General features: G+C 35.2%; 1 protein-coding gene across 9 annotated transcripts in view; it reads right to left on the bottom strand.

Moving 5' to 3' along the window:
• The window catches only part of LOC113492131 (rap1 GTPase-activating protein 1), a 276,804-nt gene that overhangs the window by 28,813 nt on the left and 228,840 nt on the right, over positions 1-19,151 (bottom strand). For 2 of the 9 annotated variants that reach the window (XM_026869508.1, XM_026869524.1), the window contains exon 2: positions 10,653-10,676. The exons of the other annotated variants lie outside the window; for them this stretch is intronic. In XM_026869508.1, the coding sequence (XP_026725309.1) occupies positions 10,653-10,676 (24 nt within the window). The remainder of the gene's footprint in view (positions 1-10,652; positions 10,677-19,151) is intronic. 9 annotated transcript variants of the gene reach the window in all.

The following is a 19,151-nucleotide window of genomic DNA, read 5'->3' as shown; positions in this document are numbered from 1 at the left end:
TGACATTAAAAACGTGAATGAGAGCGAAAAGAGGTCTTCCTAGATTCCCCCGCGAGTAATTGCGTTTATCGGAGCGTTAAATGAGCGTTGCAATCTGTAATCAGTTTGGCCGCCATTTTTTTTATGAACAGCTTGCCAGCCTCCTTGTTTGTTTGTCAGTTGTTTTTGAGTCTGCTTTGTCTATGGTTTGTTGATTAAACCGTAATCTTGGTTCGTAAAAAATGGTTTTATAAGCAGCTGTTTTCCATGAAATCCGATTATGTTGGTACCTATTCGTTTTTTCACAAAATATTTGAATCAATTATTAGATTCTATTGCTAATAAAAAGTAGGTATGATTATAATATGAGTTTTTTTTAGTTTACTTTGAATCAAGTAAGAGTCAAGCAAGCGTCTCAAATGTATTAACCGTATTCTTAACTACATTTCGAAATCAAACAAGTAATAGTTCAAAGTGTTAACTGCGTGTGTAACAGATATTTCACGATGCTATTATTAACATTGTTTACAAACCGGGCTAATAACGTTACTAGAAAATTGGCTATTGTTTTCGATTCAGACGTGTAAGAAATATGCCCCATTCTGTCTCAAGGTAAGTAGGTGAACGGGTATGATAGCATCTACTGAACTTTGTAGGTACAGTCAGCAAAAAAATATTTTTGTGGGTTCCTAAAGGTCTGTCCATGTCCATCTGTCCGTCCGACGGTCCGTCAGCAGCCAGCATACCATTGACTGTGTTAGCTAGATAGTTATGTATTTATAGTCGAGGTACAGCAACACACGAATGGAGAAATCTAATTACAACTTGCTAAACAGCAATAGTCGATAGCTGTTTTTAAACATTTTGGAAAAATAATAATTTTTATTCGTTGGTCGTTGCTGACCGTACTATCTTAAAGCACTATATCATTTGTGAATGAATGTTTTCTAGTTTTGTGAAACAGTGCATCAGAGTGTCGACAGCACGAAGATTTTTATCGTAAAACGAAACGTTTGAAATACTAAGTAAGTTATTTAGTACATCGGAAAATGTAATTTCAAGACGTTTTAAACATTCAGCTGTTTTACGTAAAAATTACAGAGACAGCATTATTTTATAACAAATTGATTCGGATATTACTATATTAGATTTATGTACAATACAAAAGATGGGTCGATGACATAATAAAGATCTCGGGTCGAGTCTGGATGAGGCTAGCGCAGGACCGTAGAAATTGGCACGAGAAAGGGGAGGCCTATGCCCAGCAGTGGGAGGACAAAGGCTGTGTGATGATGATGATGACAATACAATTGGTCTTATGAATAATAATACCAACTCATAAATATCCCACAACGAGGTACTGATCTCTTTCCATACAGAGAAGAAACACTTATAAGAATATCTCACCTAATAAGAATACGTTTCAATATTGTAAATAGTTCCGTCAACTATGACTCAAAATACAATCATTATCAGTACGAAATTACGTAGAAATTTAAATTAGAATTACAACGTAGTTAAACATAACTGCAGTGACGCAAGTGTGTACCGCGAATGCGTTTGTTATTTTTGCATTGTGTAACTTCTCGTGCGTTCTGAACACTGACATATGAATAATAGATTACTGCTATTGTGAATTGTGAGCGATACAACTCTCCCTCCCTTAGTCAAGCGAAATTTCGACAATCGTTAGCGCCGATAGGTTGATTAAATTGTAAGGAAATGACATGTCAAAGTCACGTGACTAACCTATAGAAACGAAATTTTCATACATTTGAGTGTTTTCTACTGGTTTCGCTATCTCCACTCTCCAATTATTGACACAGACAGCTCGCACAGCTCTGACGCGTCAACGTCATTTTCAAAGCGAAAACAGAACAGGAATAGAGGAATGTATTATCATTAAAACGAACGTCACGTAATGAACCACTTCCACAGACATACACGTCTACCAGCGAATATGGCTTTATTCAAAAAGTTCACAATCGTGAATGAGAGTATTTCCCTTACAAAGCGACTGCTGAGCTCTGGGATTGCATCATTGTGCTCCACAAAAATGCTGCAGTGCTAATTTCGCATGCACCGCGCTACTCGTGAATGCTATTATGAGCTTATGAAGCTAGACCTACTGTAATGAGTGCCAAATAAAATCTGCATTACACATATTCAAACAACATGAAGCCAGGTACACAACCTCGGATTAAACATTTCACTTTTTAAAGAAATTAAAAGCGCCTTCACAGTGAGCACTACACGCCAAGTTCACCAAAACAACATTTATTAACGCCGAGAAAATATCGGGAATAGAATTAAAAAGTTTTTAAAATGGAATAGTGTGTACGAAATTCGAATTCTGTTGCATCGAAATAGAATTCCTGCAACTGTTTCGAGAATTAGTTTTCGTCTCGAGTTCGGCATTTAATTTTGTTAAGTAGGTTGAATGTGATGCACAGATTATAAATATGTTATTCAATACAAAACATACATTCTGTTATTGGCTTTTATTATTGAAATGAGGTACAAAAGTGTCACAATGTTAATGAGATAACTTGCCTCAAGCTAACAAGTCGTCCACGACAGTTACAGTTATGTGACACACATTGTTGGCCCAAAAGCTTTGTTTGTGAAGGAATAATGTTTAAATAATCGGTCAAGATTCATGGGACAACTTGTATACTGGGTGAAACTGTACTTGTAACTTGAGCTTTATGGCATTATTTCTTTAAAATATTTTGGGTTAAAAATCATACAGTAAAATACTTCTTTTCATTCCGTTTTTAATTCAAAGATTTAAATAATAACTTCTTCTATTACATTGTATAGTACGAACATTGGAATGAATTGGTAACCCTCTAATTGTGAAATTATAGACAGGAAAATCCAGTAAATTATTATCATAACTCAAACTCTTTTTTGTTGCTTCTTCGATCGAATATTACCATAATGGACAACACGGATGGTAGCTTAACGTGTAAACGGAACAACAGGGTGTGTCAGAGAAAGCGAGCAAGAAATGATGCGGCACAATCCGTCCGAAGAGTATACAGCTCGGGAGAAACACGGCAACAATACATCAACGCATAATTACGAAATAATAAGCACGGCAAATGCGTGCGTAGACAAGTAACGCATTATAAGCAGAATCTGAACGCAATTATGTACAACAAGTGAGTGGCGATGATATTGTCGAGGTGTAAAAGTTTTGTATAGAGATATTGAGGACTAAATATAACGACGTTTGGTCTTATTAAAAAAAAACATTGTAAGAAATACAGACTCATGAGGAATTCAAAACGGCCAGAATAAAAATGTTTCAGAAGATATTTCTATCAATAAAGTCTCATTCAAATTAAGAAAGCTCGGCTGTAATTATCCATAATTAATTCAACAAGAGTGGAGGACAATTAAAAACTAAAAATAATTTGAAAGAAGAAAGGACAATTATCTACGGGCATGGCCATAATTATTTGAAATTCGAAGCTCGTTTTCTGTGTACATTCAAAAATGGAACAGTCAAAATATCGATTTATGGTCATTTCAAAAATAGAATACTGACTACCGCTCGCTTATAATGACACGGATGACAGTTGAATAGATTGAAGGACAGTTAATGACGTCACTTAATCGGGGTAATGACAGCATAACAAACAAGTACGGTTTGCACATTCGTCTCAGTTCGCTAAGCGCCACGTATAAGTTACGAGTAGCTAAGGAATTTAATATATTCTAGAGACTGCCCTACCTCCGTACTGTGCAACCACGCTATACTTCACAGCTTAACTTCGTACCGTAGTGTATTTATCCACGGCTAATATTTTAAGCGTAACCGCATTTGTGTACGTAACTACGTATGTTCTCGTGGTATAACGGAGCGCATATGACAATAATCCCTCACGAATTGCTTTTATTACTTGGTACTGGGCACGTTTCCAAACCTTGTCGCCTAAAATTTCCGAAAAGGAGGTCAATTTCTTGAACAGAAGAAGAAAGCATTATAAAAACCTAGCATCTCATTATTCATTTTACTATTACGCCATTATTCACGTAAGTTAATCACGTCAGAAAAGTATGTTTCATTTTCCAATAACTGCAATATTGACCAATAAATTGGTAGTGTGTCAACTACACGCGCTCCAGAAACGCGGGCGTTCGAATCACTATTCTGACAATCGGGACACAAACAAACACCATCAGAACGAAACATTAATAGTTCCGAAATTATGAAATAAAACGTTCTTAGTTCAAGAATGAAGAGAATTATATCCCATTCAATCACTAAAATCTATGGTTGTTGATCTTAAGTTACGAGACGGTAGCGGCGTTGCCAAATATCCATAAAAGTGGTGTTCTAGATTCGAATTCTACTTTATGGCTATTCTTTGTATTGTCGTTGAAGTGATTTAAATGTGGAAAATGCATGTTGACGTTGCCAATGTCTCGATAAATAGTTCTTAGTTTAAATTAGCTCTATTGTATGCACTAACAAAGTTACATGTAATAATTTTGTTAGTGTGCGCAAATTTATTGCAACTGTGCCTATTCAAATAAAATTCATACCACGTTACAGTACTATCCAAACAAATATTGACAATCCACCACAAAAAATAGAGCTACGCGGACGCCGGAAACTTTTTTTGTTGAATCAATCAATTGATAAAATTCCGCGGTGTGTACCAAACAAGACTAGCAAATAGATTTGCTATCAATCTATTGTGAATTGTTCAAATCCAATCTAACGCCTGCACCGCATATACTTCGCTTTCCGAATAAATATTAAAAAAAAAATATCAGAGAAAACTTTTGTGACGGGGATTTCAATGGGAATCGTTACGCCAATCATCATATTTCCCTTCAAATATAGTGCATTGCAACAGCCCAATCGCTTTGAGTAACAACTTAATTAATCATACAAAAAAAATTAAGTTTTTTACTGATTATACCTGTTGGAGTCGCGGAAATGACTCTACAACATGTTTCCTTCACAAAATTCACTGCAAAGAAAAATAAAAATTGTTAATATCGTCCGTGCAATCAAATTTACAAACCGTGACACAATATCGTGAGAATAATTTATTATTCATGACGAGTGTGAAAATTGCTTCCATTCGCTAAATTCATTTGCGTTTCATAATTATGCATGTAAAATAAGTTACTGCCCTTCTTTAAAATTTCCCATAATTTTCTTTACGCGACCTGTTTTTGTTTTTTGTAAGGTAAAACGAAGACTTTTGACTTTTGATGCAGCTATAGAAATTATCCGAAAGTATGTTCGTGTGTCTGTTTGTTACCGTTCATGACAATCAGCTCGAGCGACATCAACGTAGGTTTGTATGAAAGGAACTAACATCTTGGATACCACTTTATCCGCCTTAGATATTAAAGGAGGGTTATATTAAAAGCGGCATTCAGGTGAGCGAAACCGGGAGCATAAACTTGTATGTAAATAAATCTGATAATGCCTATTGCAAGGTTTTATATTGTAATACAAATATATATCGAATGGAGGAACATGTTTACCATAAACATGTCATCACAAAACTAATCCTAACGAAGTAATTACCAGGTACAGTAAACATACTATGGCAACAACCAACTCTCTAATACAGTATGCAATTCCAGCCTTTAATATAAAGCTTGTAATAGCTAATATTGCGTGTACACGGAGTAAATAATCTGCATTGCATCGCTCCCGGCGATGCGCAAGTATTGGAATCGTATTGCGGTCGGATCTAGGTCGAATTGAACTTAGTCTTACTACGACAATGGATTCAATCAAACGCCCGATTCATTATACGGGTGTTGTGTTTTGATTCACTGAATAACAAATTTAAGTAGACTGTAAAGAATAGTTTGGCTTGAGTTTTTTAACGCTTCAGTTCACGCCTTTAGTTTGGGTCTATTTTTGCATTCTAGCATTGATAATGCAGATAGAAAAGAAACTAATGATAACAATTAGAGCAGACTTTTTTCGTCATTAATAAAAATCAGCCGTTTTACTTTTACCTACATGTGTCGTAAACTTTTAAAATTAGTTATTTCAACACAAAAATGATGTTTTATTTTTCAAAATTTTACTTACTCATTTATTTACATGTAACTCTACCTACGTTTCAATCCTAAATCAAAGCGAGTACAAATAAAACTCGATTCAGAGTCGACTAGAAACTATGTCTATAACAAAGAAAACTTAAACTATCTATCACGGATTATTGTTACTGAAATAACCTTTAGATAATATTGTTACAAAGTTTTACGGCGAAAACACAGATTTACAACAATATCACGACATCTTTCTTCACATTACAAAGGCAGCAAACTGTCTTAGTTTTTGCTATCCTTTGTATATATCAAGACTTCAATATTCTGTCGCAAAAACGTCATCTTTTCGTCGTCACACACAAAAACCGGTTAAGTGCAAGTCCGACTCACTACACTGGATTCCGTATAACGAAAAATAAATTTGGTACAACTTGTTCACATTTACGAGCGAACAATTTGTTGCCAAACCTAGAATATAATTTCCATACTTGTAGTTATAGCAGCAACTGTAATACGTCATCATCTCTCAAAGTCCAAACTGTGAAACGAGCTATGGACAGGTCATGGATGGACAGACAGCAGAGCCCTAGTTGTTGGGTTTCGTTTTTACTAATAGCTTAATCCAATCCATATCATCTTTCTCATATCTCTTGTATCTGTAAGCGGTTGAATTGGTTAGCAAAGCATTTAATAAACCTTATTATTTTATTTTTAGTTCAATTTTACTGAGACTTATTATTTACTAGCTTTTCGCCCGCGGCTTTGCCCGCGTCGCTGTCGGTTATATCGCGTTTCCAAGAGAAGTTATAATCCTTTGACATAAAAACTCTTTGACATAAAAATTCTATAAAGAGTTCTGTTTTGTTTAGAAACTGCGTTGTGTCTTAAGGCTACAATATGACAGTTGAAGTTTCAGCTTTCAGTTAACTAATTCTATTGACAGGTGAGAGACAGTCGCCGGCGTACATAGCGGTTGGCTTCGCTTTTGTATTCGAGTATCTTTGTGGATTATAAGTGGCCTTTGTGAATATGATACGTGAATTAGAATGAATTCGGTCGTGTTTTGCTAAATGTAACGAAATCGTGTCAGCTTAAATACTGCTGGGCCTAGGCATCTTTCCATATAGGAAATGTTTGAGCATTGATCACTACGCAAGCAATGTTAAGATTACCGTTTATTAGTGATGTCTTAGTCTATTTATCGTATGCCTATTCAGCTAGATCTTTTAAATTGTTTTAAAATTATCTCTTTGTGTGATTTGTAAAAGCTTTCTTTAATACCGAGTGCAATTAAAATTTAGTTTTTTTTTTTATTTGAAGAGGTTTTCCTGTAACAATATACTACGCGACATGTTAGTTGAACACGGAGACAAAATATTACCACAACATTAAATATTTCACACCAACTTATTTCAGAAAAACTTCTAGAACAATTTTAACATTACAAACTGCCGGCACAAAAGTTTTTATGTTGTTACCTCAGACTTTCTTTTTAATTACTTGCATAAAACCTCTTTGTCATTCAGCCTAAAGTCTAGGCCAACGACTAGCGTTTGCAGGTAAACGGAAGTTATTAGCGGGGTCATCGACCCTACCATAGGCGGCGCGCGCCCGCCCAAACAAAATGTAATGTTGATGTCTAGTACATTTTTAATGTTCGCGTTTTTAAAGGTTAAACCTTAATTAATTATTTTTGTTTAACTTTGAATGGCTTTATTACGGCTTATATTTGTCTACGAGCCTAATTACATAAATTATTTTTTGGGAGACGAACGTTGACCTTACAAATAAAGGCTCTTTGTTTTATATTAGCCTAATTCATCATCATTGGCCTAGCCTTTTCCCAACTATGTTGGGGTCGGCTACCTAACGGCTATTTAAAATCGGGTTGTCAAATAAAAAAGTGTAACCAGTAAATATTGGACACAGCAAGGAAATGAACAATTTGTCTGCACCATGCAATTGAGCAAGGGAGGATTGCACTATAATTGCCCATACGGAACCCAGTCGTCTCATTACTACAAGCGATTACTAAGATTTAGAGTTCCGTCTAACTAAGCACGTAGATTATTTTGTCTGTAAGTGAAGCACATGTGTAGGGTTGGGTAATTTAAGGTAATTAACAAAGTATAATTAACTTGATTTACCCCGTTTTAAAAGGTGTGATTGGTAATTAGTTAATTAGTATTTTCGTCAATTAATCATAGTGGTGTAGCAATCAGAATTTTAAGTTAAGGGTATTTGTCTTTAGAAATAATGGTTAAGCCTTTACGACATTGGTAAAAAATATTTTTTTTTAAACTCTATTCATTTACTGCGCATGTGAAATCGGAAACAGACGTGCACTTAACCAAGTAGGTATTTGGCACACGCAACAAGATACTTTATAAATGAAATAAAACGAAAAAAAATACTCAGCACTTGTAAAAAAGATACAAGTACCTACAAGATTTATGAAGAGGTTCAACCCTAGATTCGAGCTAGTAAACTTGCTCTAGCGGGCTCGAGTGCCCGACGTCGAGCCACGACGCACTAATTGACGACGTTATCGAGCACTCTAAGTTTCGGGCTCGAGCGAACTTCGGGCTTTCAAATTCCAATTTTAAACTAGACTAGAAATGAGCGCGATAGGCCCCGAAGTAGTTTTATAATAACTCAACAAATATATGCCTAGAGGGTGTTATTCATTTTGCACAATAGTGAATTGCGTTAGTTCTTGTATAAGTTTGCGTAAACAAGTACACAACTGCACAACTATCCTACTCGGAAGCTTTATAAATTAATTGAATAGTTCATATTTGCAAAGCTTTCAACAATGCGTGTTCTCATTTAGCAGGCAGCTTATTATAAAACAAATTGCAGCACTATCATACCGGCAAGTCTATACGCTGGAAGGTTTCCATTCAAAAAATATCATGAAAGAATGTAATAGCCCGAAATTAAGCAAATGGACGCGAAATGCCTGAATGATAGTGCAATTACCTAGCCATGGGTTTATAAGACAATTTAGGTCAGCCATTACACTTTTAGTGAAGGCAAATTTAACGGCCTAGTTATACTGCCAGTGACCTGTGACATTAAAGCTTTTGAGGGTAGCTAATATCGAGGCTATTGGAACTGTTTCTGGGACATTGTATAACGGCGCTGCAGTGCCAGAAAATATAACAAAAGCTTGGCAAAACAATGCCAGACCTTGATATTTATTTGCCTATAACTTTAATTTTTGGCCTTCTATTTTAGAACCAGCTATGTATACTCTTTTATAAGCTGACCCAGCAAACGCTGTATTGCCATGGAGCAGAAAAAAAATGGAAAAATCACTCAGGGAATGGCAATGATAGATGTTGTCCGATTCTCAGACCTACCTAATATCACGCAAAATTTCATGAAAATAGGTAATATTTCGGAGGCTTCACTACTACAACTACAACAACTACAAACACCGCGACACAACAATTTTATGTAGATATTACATAACAAAAACTGGACCCAACTGATATCCGTAATGATTAATTATAGCGATCACTTTGGTAAAAATGGTATCTGGGTTCAATCAAAACATGTTTGAAACCAATCTTTCTTACGGCTTCACGAAAATTGCATAGTATATCATGCGGTAGTAAAAGCTATACGCCATGAAATATCTATGAAATTGCTATTTCCCATTTCATTTGACGCGACACCCGATGTTCAGAGGAGCAAAGTGAATCGAAATATTCGAGTGAAAAACAGGAATCGATGGTTATGGTATTGGTTTGTTTGGCTATTAATTATTGTGTCATACATGATCGGTTTTATTTGCCGTGGTATGTACAGTGTGAGTGTCAATTGCAGAAGCCAGCACAGGTAATGGGTATTTTGAAATGAGTAAGATTATTTTTTTCCTTTAAAGCAAATCAATAACAATTAGGTTGAGAAAACGATATTTTTATTACATTTATATAATAGGTACTTAAATATAGGTGTACAGCAAAATCCTTGCCTATATGCCAAAGTTCATCCGTAGCAGTCTAAAAAATCCGTGGCCTTGGTCCGAAGCCTGGGCCAGATAATATAATGTTTATGCCGCGCACGATTTCAGGTTGCGAATGAAAAATGCAGTGCGGAGCGTCGGGCACTGAATGAGAGAACGCTGCGCATAGCGATTTTTTTTTCACCAAGCGCACAGAAAGCGGTTACGTTGCCAAACAGAAAGAAACGCTTTCCCATAAAGCGGCGGTTTTTGTTATTATATTTTTTTCGTGTTTTTTTACTAGGCGCGCCTGTCGCACAACCGGACGCCATTCAAATGTTTCACAAAGCCGATCACGGCTTTTAAAAATGATTAAAATAAATAAACATCTGGAAGGTAGAGTTACAGCTACATAAAGAGACGTTCAAGTTACAAATGACGAGCAACGCTTACAAGTTTCTTTTGAAAACGACTTGAAAGTTCTGGAACACGGCCGGCTCAAGTTTAGCTCTTTATAAGTTGTTCTAAAAGAATTTTAACCAGATATCGAGCAATTCGGAAAAACTGTGACGATTTCATCCCGGCTCGGCTACTATTTGAATTTCAATGACTGTTTGAAATTCAACAAGACTTTTATGATAATACGCTTCACGTTTCAAGTTTTCCTTGCCGCTTTCCTTACCGGGTTTGGACTGTCAAAAAATACCTGTAACAAAATGAACAACCTATTAGAAACACGCAAAATTATGTTTTCTTTCTTACTTTAAACTTAGGTATAAAATTGAAAAATTCTCAGGAGTTCTAAAAACAACTTGCTTATGAACTAGTGTGCTAATAAAATTCTAAACAAAAGAAAACATAAACGATGTTACAATAAAAAACAAATTATTCAAACTGAATGGCGCGACTCAGAAAAAAGATATTCAAGAGTTATCGCGCGTGAAGAATTTAAGCGGTACCAGGGGCGCATAATAGGCGAGGAGACTCAACAATAACGTTTTAATCTCAGGCCCAATAGACAGGCGGCGATAAGCGGGCCTATCCAGATTAAACTGAAACCGCGGACGTACACAATCTGAAACCTGCAACGCCAAGATTGTATTCAGAGAATCCGTCGCATGTTGTCTAATGGCAGCGCTAACTACTGCTAATAGACAAGCATTTACTAAATAATGTAATAAATTATGCATGAACGTTTCTTTTTAATTTCACTTATATTGATAACTTTTTAATTTGCAAATTTCGCTGGATGTGCATTCAACAGGAACGTTTTATAAAGATGGTATTTTTTGATACACCTATTTTAATAAATCTCTACAATCAGAGAATCTCTGTGGAGAAAAATTTATGCGGGGACATGAATAAATCGAAGATATGAAGGTAAGGTAGCTTATCTCAAGAGATATTGCCACTATAAAATATCTAAAGCGCGAAATTCTCGCTATACGAGTACTGTTTCAGAAGATAAGCAAGAAAATATTTATAAAACTTTATTTATAGTCGTACACAAGAGAAATAAAATTTCTGGATGGGTGGTCTTGGTAAACAATAGTATTCAAAGTTTTGTGCCCATACCTACTAGCGAAGGAAGTGGTTAAGGATAATAATTATAATTATGTTTGTTTGTATGAACAGGAAGCATTGTTTATGCAAACTGTATTTTTCCATGGATTTGAAATCCTTGAAACGAAACAGAGTGCTGGCAACACAAAAGTTATAAATATTAATAACGAAAATATATACCTAATGTCACTGCTACTAAAAATATTCGAATATTTTTCGACCTTCACGAACTTCTTACATAACTCTCCTAGTCGTTCAGTAAATATACTGTTATGCAAGTCTAAAATAGGACAATAAATATCGGAAATACGAAAGGTATATTTGGAACTCGTTCAAAAACTTGTATGACGGTAAAATAGATTTAGAATGCTTTGGAAAGTTTAACATTGAAGCCCGCAGGTGCAGGGCAAGTTTTACGAAGCAATTTTCACCAGTGAAATTAGAAAATCATATTTTATGACCAGAAACTGTGGAAGAACGGAGGTAAGCCGATGGGAATACACCTGCAGTATTACATTACTTATAACTTAGATACTTTACTCCGATAAATGAAAGTTCCCTAGCGTTATCGATCCTGCAATCTGGACTCGGGAGTCTTTCTTAATTTATTATTTTGATAAATGGAACGAGCTAAGAGCAAAGATTGGGATCGCGTCTTTCAAGTTAGGTGTTGGAACTTTGAATCTTACACACCTAATTACTTAAAACTTTCTTATGATCTTACGATGCTAGTGGGTATAATTTATGTGAACTCTACCGTATCGTACTCCTCCGATATGACCTGCATAGTGATAAGTTTTTATTGTCACATGATAAGCGTTATGTTGACATTTATACACGACAATTAAATAATGCATTACGAAACACAATAAACGATACGTGCCCCAATGCATTAATTTCTTTGAAGACAGCTTGATAAGTGGAACGTCAACATAATATGCATTATCATCTGTGTTGTCGTATGTTTGTTGTAATGCGATAAGGGACGCGGTGTTTAGCTTTCTGTTATTAACACTGAATTCATTATCATTATTAGTCTCTATTGGCGCCATTAGAGGTACTTACATAGAATTTCTTAGACCTTTGAGAAGGTAAGTACATAATTTTAATTAATCCTGGTTTGTTTTGATTATTTTATTTGTTGATTGGACTAGTTTGAGTTTTTATACCTCCAAAGATGAGATTTATTTTCGTTTACTTATCAATGTATATTTTATTTCTGTTTTCGAAATAAAGCGTGTAGATAAAAGATGCTATCGATTGACATTAAAATCGCACCCGGCGGACGTATCTAAGGCTCATCTTTCTGAAAACCATGAAAACGGGACTTCCAATTACAATGATAACATCTGAAGACCCTTTGATCTTAATGGAGAAAAAGATTACTTTCAAACGAAAATAGAATGAGAAAATCCGATATGATTTTATAATTAGCATAAAAGAAAAGGCAAATAATGAAGACAATTATAAACGAGGTTGAATAACAGGCGTTTGCAATGAAGATGATGTATCAGTGAAAGTTGTATGTCTTCACAAAGATGAATAGGTGAAGACAGCTGAGACTATTTATTAGCCAGTTAGTGTTACGACACTATCGAGGCAGACCGAATGGCGCTTGGAGTCCTTTTACGCGCAGTATAAACAATTGAAGCCATAAGCCGAGTGATATCAAACGGCATGCGACTGCCAAATCCGATGACAATGAACGTGTCAAATGGAATAATTGAATAGACCAGGTTGCAGTGTTAATGTTTTCTATAGCAGCTTTATATGCAAATACTATAGACCCAAAAGGTTTTCCTGCAGTTGAAGAAAGAACAGAAATCAGAAAGTATATAAAATTAAAACTCAAGTTCCAAGACGAGAATATAACCGCAGTAATTACTCAAATTAAACTCTGAACTTAATGTAAAGAGTTAGAAACGTAGCAACGAATAAGTTTACGAGCATAATGAAACAGGTACATGCGAAAGGTGGCGTGAACATTGATAAGCATGAAACTAAAGCGGACGTAGTTGCATTCATTTAAGACCGTGCAAACCAATTCGTAGATCTAACGATAAACGAACAAGAAAATAAAATAGAATTTGTTTCTCTATTCTACGAAGCTCATTAGTTAATGGAACGAAAATAACGCGAGATTTTTTACAATGACAAGAACAAATTAGTCTTTTGATAAATTGGAGGAATGTTGGTTGAAAACGGTTTGGCAAGGACTCAGATGAAGAATATTCTGTCAAAAATTACACATTTTATATTGAGATACTAGTGACGTTTCTTTTTTTCAACTCCTCCCGCAAAAAGAAAATTAATCATTGTGTCGGTTCTAGGTTTCCTTTGCGCAAAATCACAGAAAATCGAACCCGGGACACGTCGCGCACAGTGGCCTGTTAAATAAGACCAGATATAATTTCGCAAACGCTAATGCTGCAGCATAATAAACGTAAAAATCATGTCACTAGTAAACCAAAAGATATCATTCCCTTAATTGTTTTTTTTTATAATCGTTTTCTAGATAGAACATTTTCTAGACCTTCAGGTCTATTACATCTTTGTATTATTTCCGGGACAGGTAAACCCATTCTCGCATATGTTTTATAACCTAGAACATACTATAAAAGGCCGGCAACGGTCGCTTGAAAAATGAAATCCCATTTTCACGGCGAGTGCACCTGACTACGGCAAATAGGAAAATTCTTTACTGGTTTTACAATAAGCCGACTTACATCCGAACTGTCGTTAGATAAGAACTTTAGTAGTTGCGAATCAAATACCAGGGATTTGTGGGAAAATCCTCTTATCTTCGTATCTTGGAAACCACGGAGGAAGTTATGGTGCCTTTTTAAGTCAACATGCATACATACATAAACCTACCAAGTACCTACTGCAAAATATGAATCAAAAAATGTTTACGGGGTATTTTTAATTTCGACGTACTGCGAAAGTTAGTTGGTACCAAGCGTTCATAACTCCCAAAAAGTTTTCATTGAAACCGTTCAAGTTGTATACATAAATGATCACCCGTTAAAGTTTGTATATTCCTAGAGGAATGGCTGCGACATAAAACCTCATTTTATGGAGAATTTACAGCCGCATTGAAGAATGATACTTAGGTGGATGACTACTTGACAATGACAACAAAATTTTAAAGAGCGATATTTAGCTATGAGTCTGCTGTGCGTCGTTCTTGCGGTTGTTGTGAAATATTTCTAGGTTTAATTACTGGCAACGTAGCGAAAGTAAGAGGGCGAAAAACGTTCAGTAGAGGTAAAGGCAGGGAATGTAGGCACACGAGAGCATTCATTAAGGTCGGTGCAATCCCAGCGAACTGTACATTTACTAGTGAAAAACTGAAACGAAATGAAACATAATTTATTTTTTGCACTTCTCTGGAGCATTTGTTGGTGCGAGTTGTAACTTTAATTTTGATAAGTATTTCTATTCATTAGATGTTTTAAGTATTTTGACTGTAGAAAGAAGATTTACGGAATTCTAAGGAACTAAATAAAATAGTTATATTTGAGATTGAAATAAATCAGTTTTTTGGCTCTTTTTTAATCACCACAAAGGTAAAATTTTCAGTATCATGCTAAAAATAGTAAGCTAAATGCAAGCAGGTACTAATTGCTATCTACTTGAATGAGAACCCTTAGCCGCGATGTTATTCCAATCAGACTACGGAACCGTGATTAATTAATATACCACTGGTCTGAAAACTATTCACAAGCTTTATTAAAAATAAATATTGTCATTTAGTAATTAAGTCAATTAATATAATGGTTAATTAGGTCTACTTTAACATAGGTACGAAAGTTTAATATATAAGTAAAGAGTTTAGTAGTAAGAGTTTAAAATAGTATTTGAAATAATTTTCACTTTCGAAAACAAAAGATCATCTCTTGGCAAGTAAGATCCCCAAAATTAGATCCGAACTTAAAAGTACATAACAAAATTGTTGCTTACGTTCTAACCGAATCATACATTCAACGTAAACGCAACTATAATTTCTTCCCCATAAAACCCAAATTATATAATTCTAAAAATTACAAAACAAAATTACAAATTCGTCCAGTTGCACGTTGAGAAAGTAAGTCGTAACTTAGGCCGCGGCCACACTTGAGCGACCGCAAATAACGACGTAATTGCCACAAGACAACGGTCGAACGTTCTTACAGTCTTGTTACATACGCGTTACATTGATGGAAAGCCACATAAACTCCTTTACATTAGAAACTTGTGCGAGTCAATGAGAAAGGAATAAGTGAGCTGTTTTTAGACTTGACTGCAGTTCATGTTTTATTCAGGAGAGAAGAGGTTTGAACTTTCCTTTTCTTTATTAGGTTTTTTCTATTACGTGTTGCGTTAGAGGAGATTTTAAACGTTTTTTTTATTACTTGTATTCTTAGTTTACGTCTCTATATTGGGCAAAGACATCATCAGATCTAATTGCGGTAATAGTTACATTTAATTTATAAAGTACGGTCAAATTCAATGGATGTTTACAAATTAAAAGCGCCAGCGTATGAAACACAATTTAATGCATTATCTACGTAACGAGGTGATCAAATAAAACTAGTAAATTGTGAGTCTGATTCGGGAGACTGAAGGTTCCGTTCAACTATTTTCGCCTATAACCTAAAGCAAAATATGTTACCCTTCAAATTGATGACCAGCTGCGGACTATCAATCATTTTTATTTTATGTTTTAATAGTCTGTTGATAGAGGGACGGACAACGACGCTAAGTGATAGGGTCCTGTTTATACCCTTTGGTAAAGGATCCCTAAAAAGGTAATTTACTAAATGATTCTGTTTGAATGGCTCTGAATGGCCATGTGATATGTAATAAATAGAGTTGGATTGGAAACTGAGCGGACACGTCATTCATGTTCACCCATCTGTGACTTGATTTACAACGTTTTAATCCTATTATGCATTTGAATATCCTGATTAAATGTATGGAATTGCCTCTTGACTTTGTAACTCGTTTTATCTAGAAAATTTCCCGAATTTTATGTCAAAAATCCTTTTTAGATTTGTATGTCCTTATGTACCTATACCGTCGACATAGGCATGAGAATGGGACGGCCTATGCCCAACACTATGAAGACAAAGGCTGTGGATGATGATGATGTACCTATTGAATATTTCTAATAATTTTCACGGCGATAGCATCTTGAAGAAACCAGCACACCTGAGAATTTCAAGGTTATTTAAGCCACGTTTGAGGCCTATGGGGTGGCTTTAGAACTTGGACACTAGATTGAACATGAACCATTAAAAAAAAGATCAATGATTAATTTTTTCTCTCAAATCAGTTATGAATGCTGACAATTACTTAAGACTCGCTTACGTAATACGTGGTTGAATGATCACAGATTGCATGTAGTGATGACAGCCATCGTTCATTGACCGTCACTCTGTTCAAAGACATTTCTCGGAATATCCAACAATCAGATCATTGTAAAAACTTGAAGCGATACAGAAAGTGTTGAAAGTCACGTTTCAATCTGTAGCGACACTTTTGAATTTAATCGAGGTATTTTTCTGACAGCCATTAATTTTTACAGGGATAACGGCGCAAATAATAAAGATTGTGGTAAATCGTGATGTCCAAAAATAATTCTGTTGGTGAAAAGGCGAGACTAAAGATATAAGATACCTAAGCTTCAGGTACCGTGGAAAGACGAAAAGATGAACCTTAATTATTTACGAAACCGTTGTTTCTAAATGCTAGGTGAAAAGCTAAATTCTTGCTCGTAGAGGATCCGTACAAATCAGAAGTCAGCGATTCCGCAGCACCAGTATGGACAAGGTAGCTAGTTCAATTAAGATATATACCACACTGGCATATCCCTATTCTATGCCTTCAACCAGGGTTTAAGTCATACAACTTGAAACTAAGAAGACTACCGGAGCGCTTCTTTTTCTCTTTACCAAAGATGAATTACTGGATCATTTTGACAGCGATAAAACTGAATCCAGTAATACTGTCTTTTTAAACAAAAGAACACAGCTTTCTCTACGAAGCAAATTATGCAAAACATCATTATACTATTATCAAGATCGATTTCGCACAACTCGCCAGTGTAGTGGAAAGTTATAGATGGAAAGTCGATTTCAAAATACAGACACGTTTTACGATTACGATTTGTCTGATAAGAAAATTACAATGCTGAACGAAGTCTTCTTGTTATGTTACTAGCAGTGAGGAAGTGTGTGCAATAATCATGGCTAATAGGATCCGGTTTAGAGTTTGGTTATAAATGTGTTTTAGTCAAAGGATATATTGCGTAAATATTATAGTTCCTGGATGGGTTGAATGTAAGACCGTTTCTGTATCATAATTTTGGGATGACTGCAGCCCATGAAAAGGAGAAATTTCTATCCGTTTTTTATTGCATTAAGATGCTATACGATATGAAATCTATTAAGGTAATTTGCTGTTTTTATATATTGTTGTTGTTGACTATAATATTAAATCCTTTGTCCAAGTTGACTGTATATAAAAGGTGTGTTAAAAATGTACATTCAAAATCACCAACAACAAAAAAACTGCATGTAAAGAAGAAAACCGCCGCAGAAAATAATATCCTTAACTTTGTTCAGCAAAAATAAAAAGCCATAATATTAAATAAAAGCCTTACAAGAATTGTTCAACTAATTTATAATGCGGCTGAACTTTCTCGGCGTGTAGAGTCTAGCTCAAGTTTTTCTCGCCGGATATAAGTCCTCGCAACTTCTCTGGGTCATGCCGACTATTTTAAGTTCAGTCGAGACACGTCTAATCGATCGGTTAAATGCAGTTTCCAGATATAAATGCCCTACATGTTCCTTAAATTGGGAAGTCGAGGGAAAGTTGCATTTTCGAAGGTTTCTCGGAGGTGGATTGATACAAACGAAAATTGGGAAATAGAATGTGAAATCATAATGTATTGTGGTTGTTTGTAAGTCTTAAGGTTAAAATCGTGATGATCGAGAGATGACTTGACGATAAATTAAATTGATTTTGTTCTTAGAAACCGAACACTGATGATCAACTACGCTTTGTATTCTAGGTATGTTCGTGATAAGAAAGTCAACGTTACTAAAAGTGTTTTTTAAAACAAAAACATATTTAATACACTCACTGGGCACAGTTCTAAGCAATAGTCATGTTACTATTTTAAGTATAATTATAATAATAATTCCCTCAAAATATTTATTAACGAAAAACAGACAATATTCCACGCAAGAATATTAATTGTGAAGGAATAACTACCTTATCTCAATAAAAGGAAGGTCTATTGTTATTTGACATGTCTATTGTTACACATAAATATATGTTGTTTATATTTGTTCCTATAGAATATGTATTGCGACTTGCAAGCGTTTACATATCGAGATAAGTCTACAATCACTTGGATGGACGCAAACACTCAGGAACATAGGTATCGGTCAATATCGGTTTTTCTAGTACAATAACAGTAGCTTCGTATAATCTAACTTAAAATCGACTTGAAACGAACCGAACTAATGTTAAAATCTTCGGACCCGTGCCGTTTTCGTTTCGCGGCATTTTTCGGGCTTATAATACTGGCAAATCTTCCAAAATATAAAATTTCCGTGTCACGATGTTA

Source organism: Trichoplusia ni, chromosome 1 (assembly GCF_003590095.1).
Source record: "Trichoplusia ni isolate ovarian cell line Hi5 chromosome 1, tn1, whole genome shotgun sequence".
Lineage (NCBI taxonomy): Eukaryota > Metazoa > Arthropoda > Insecta > Lepidoptera > Noctuidae > Trichoplusia > Trichoplusia ni.
The sequence above is the reverse complement of the archived record's forward strand: the minus strand, read 5'-3'. Positions and strand labels throughout refer to the sequence as shown.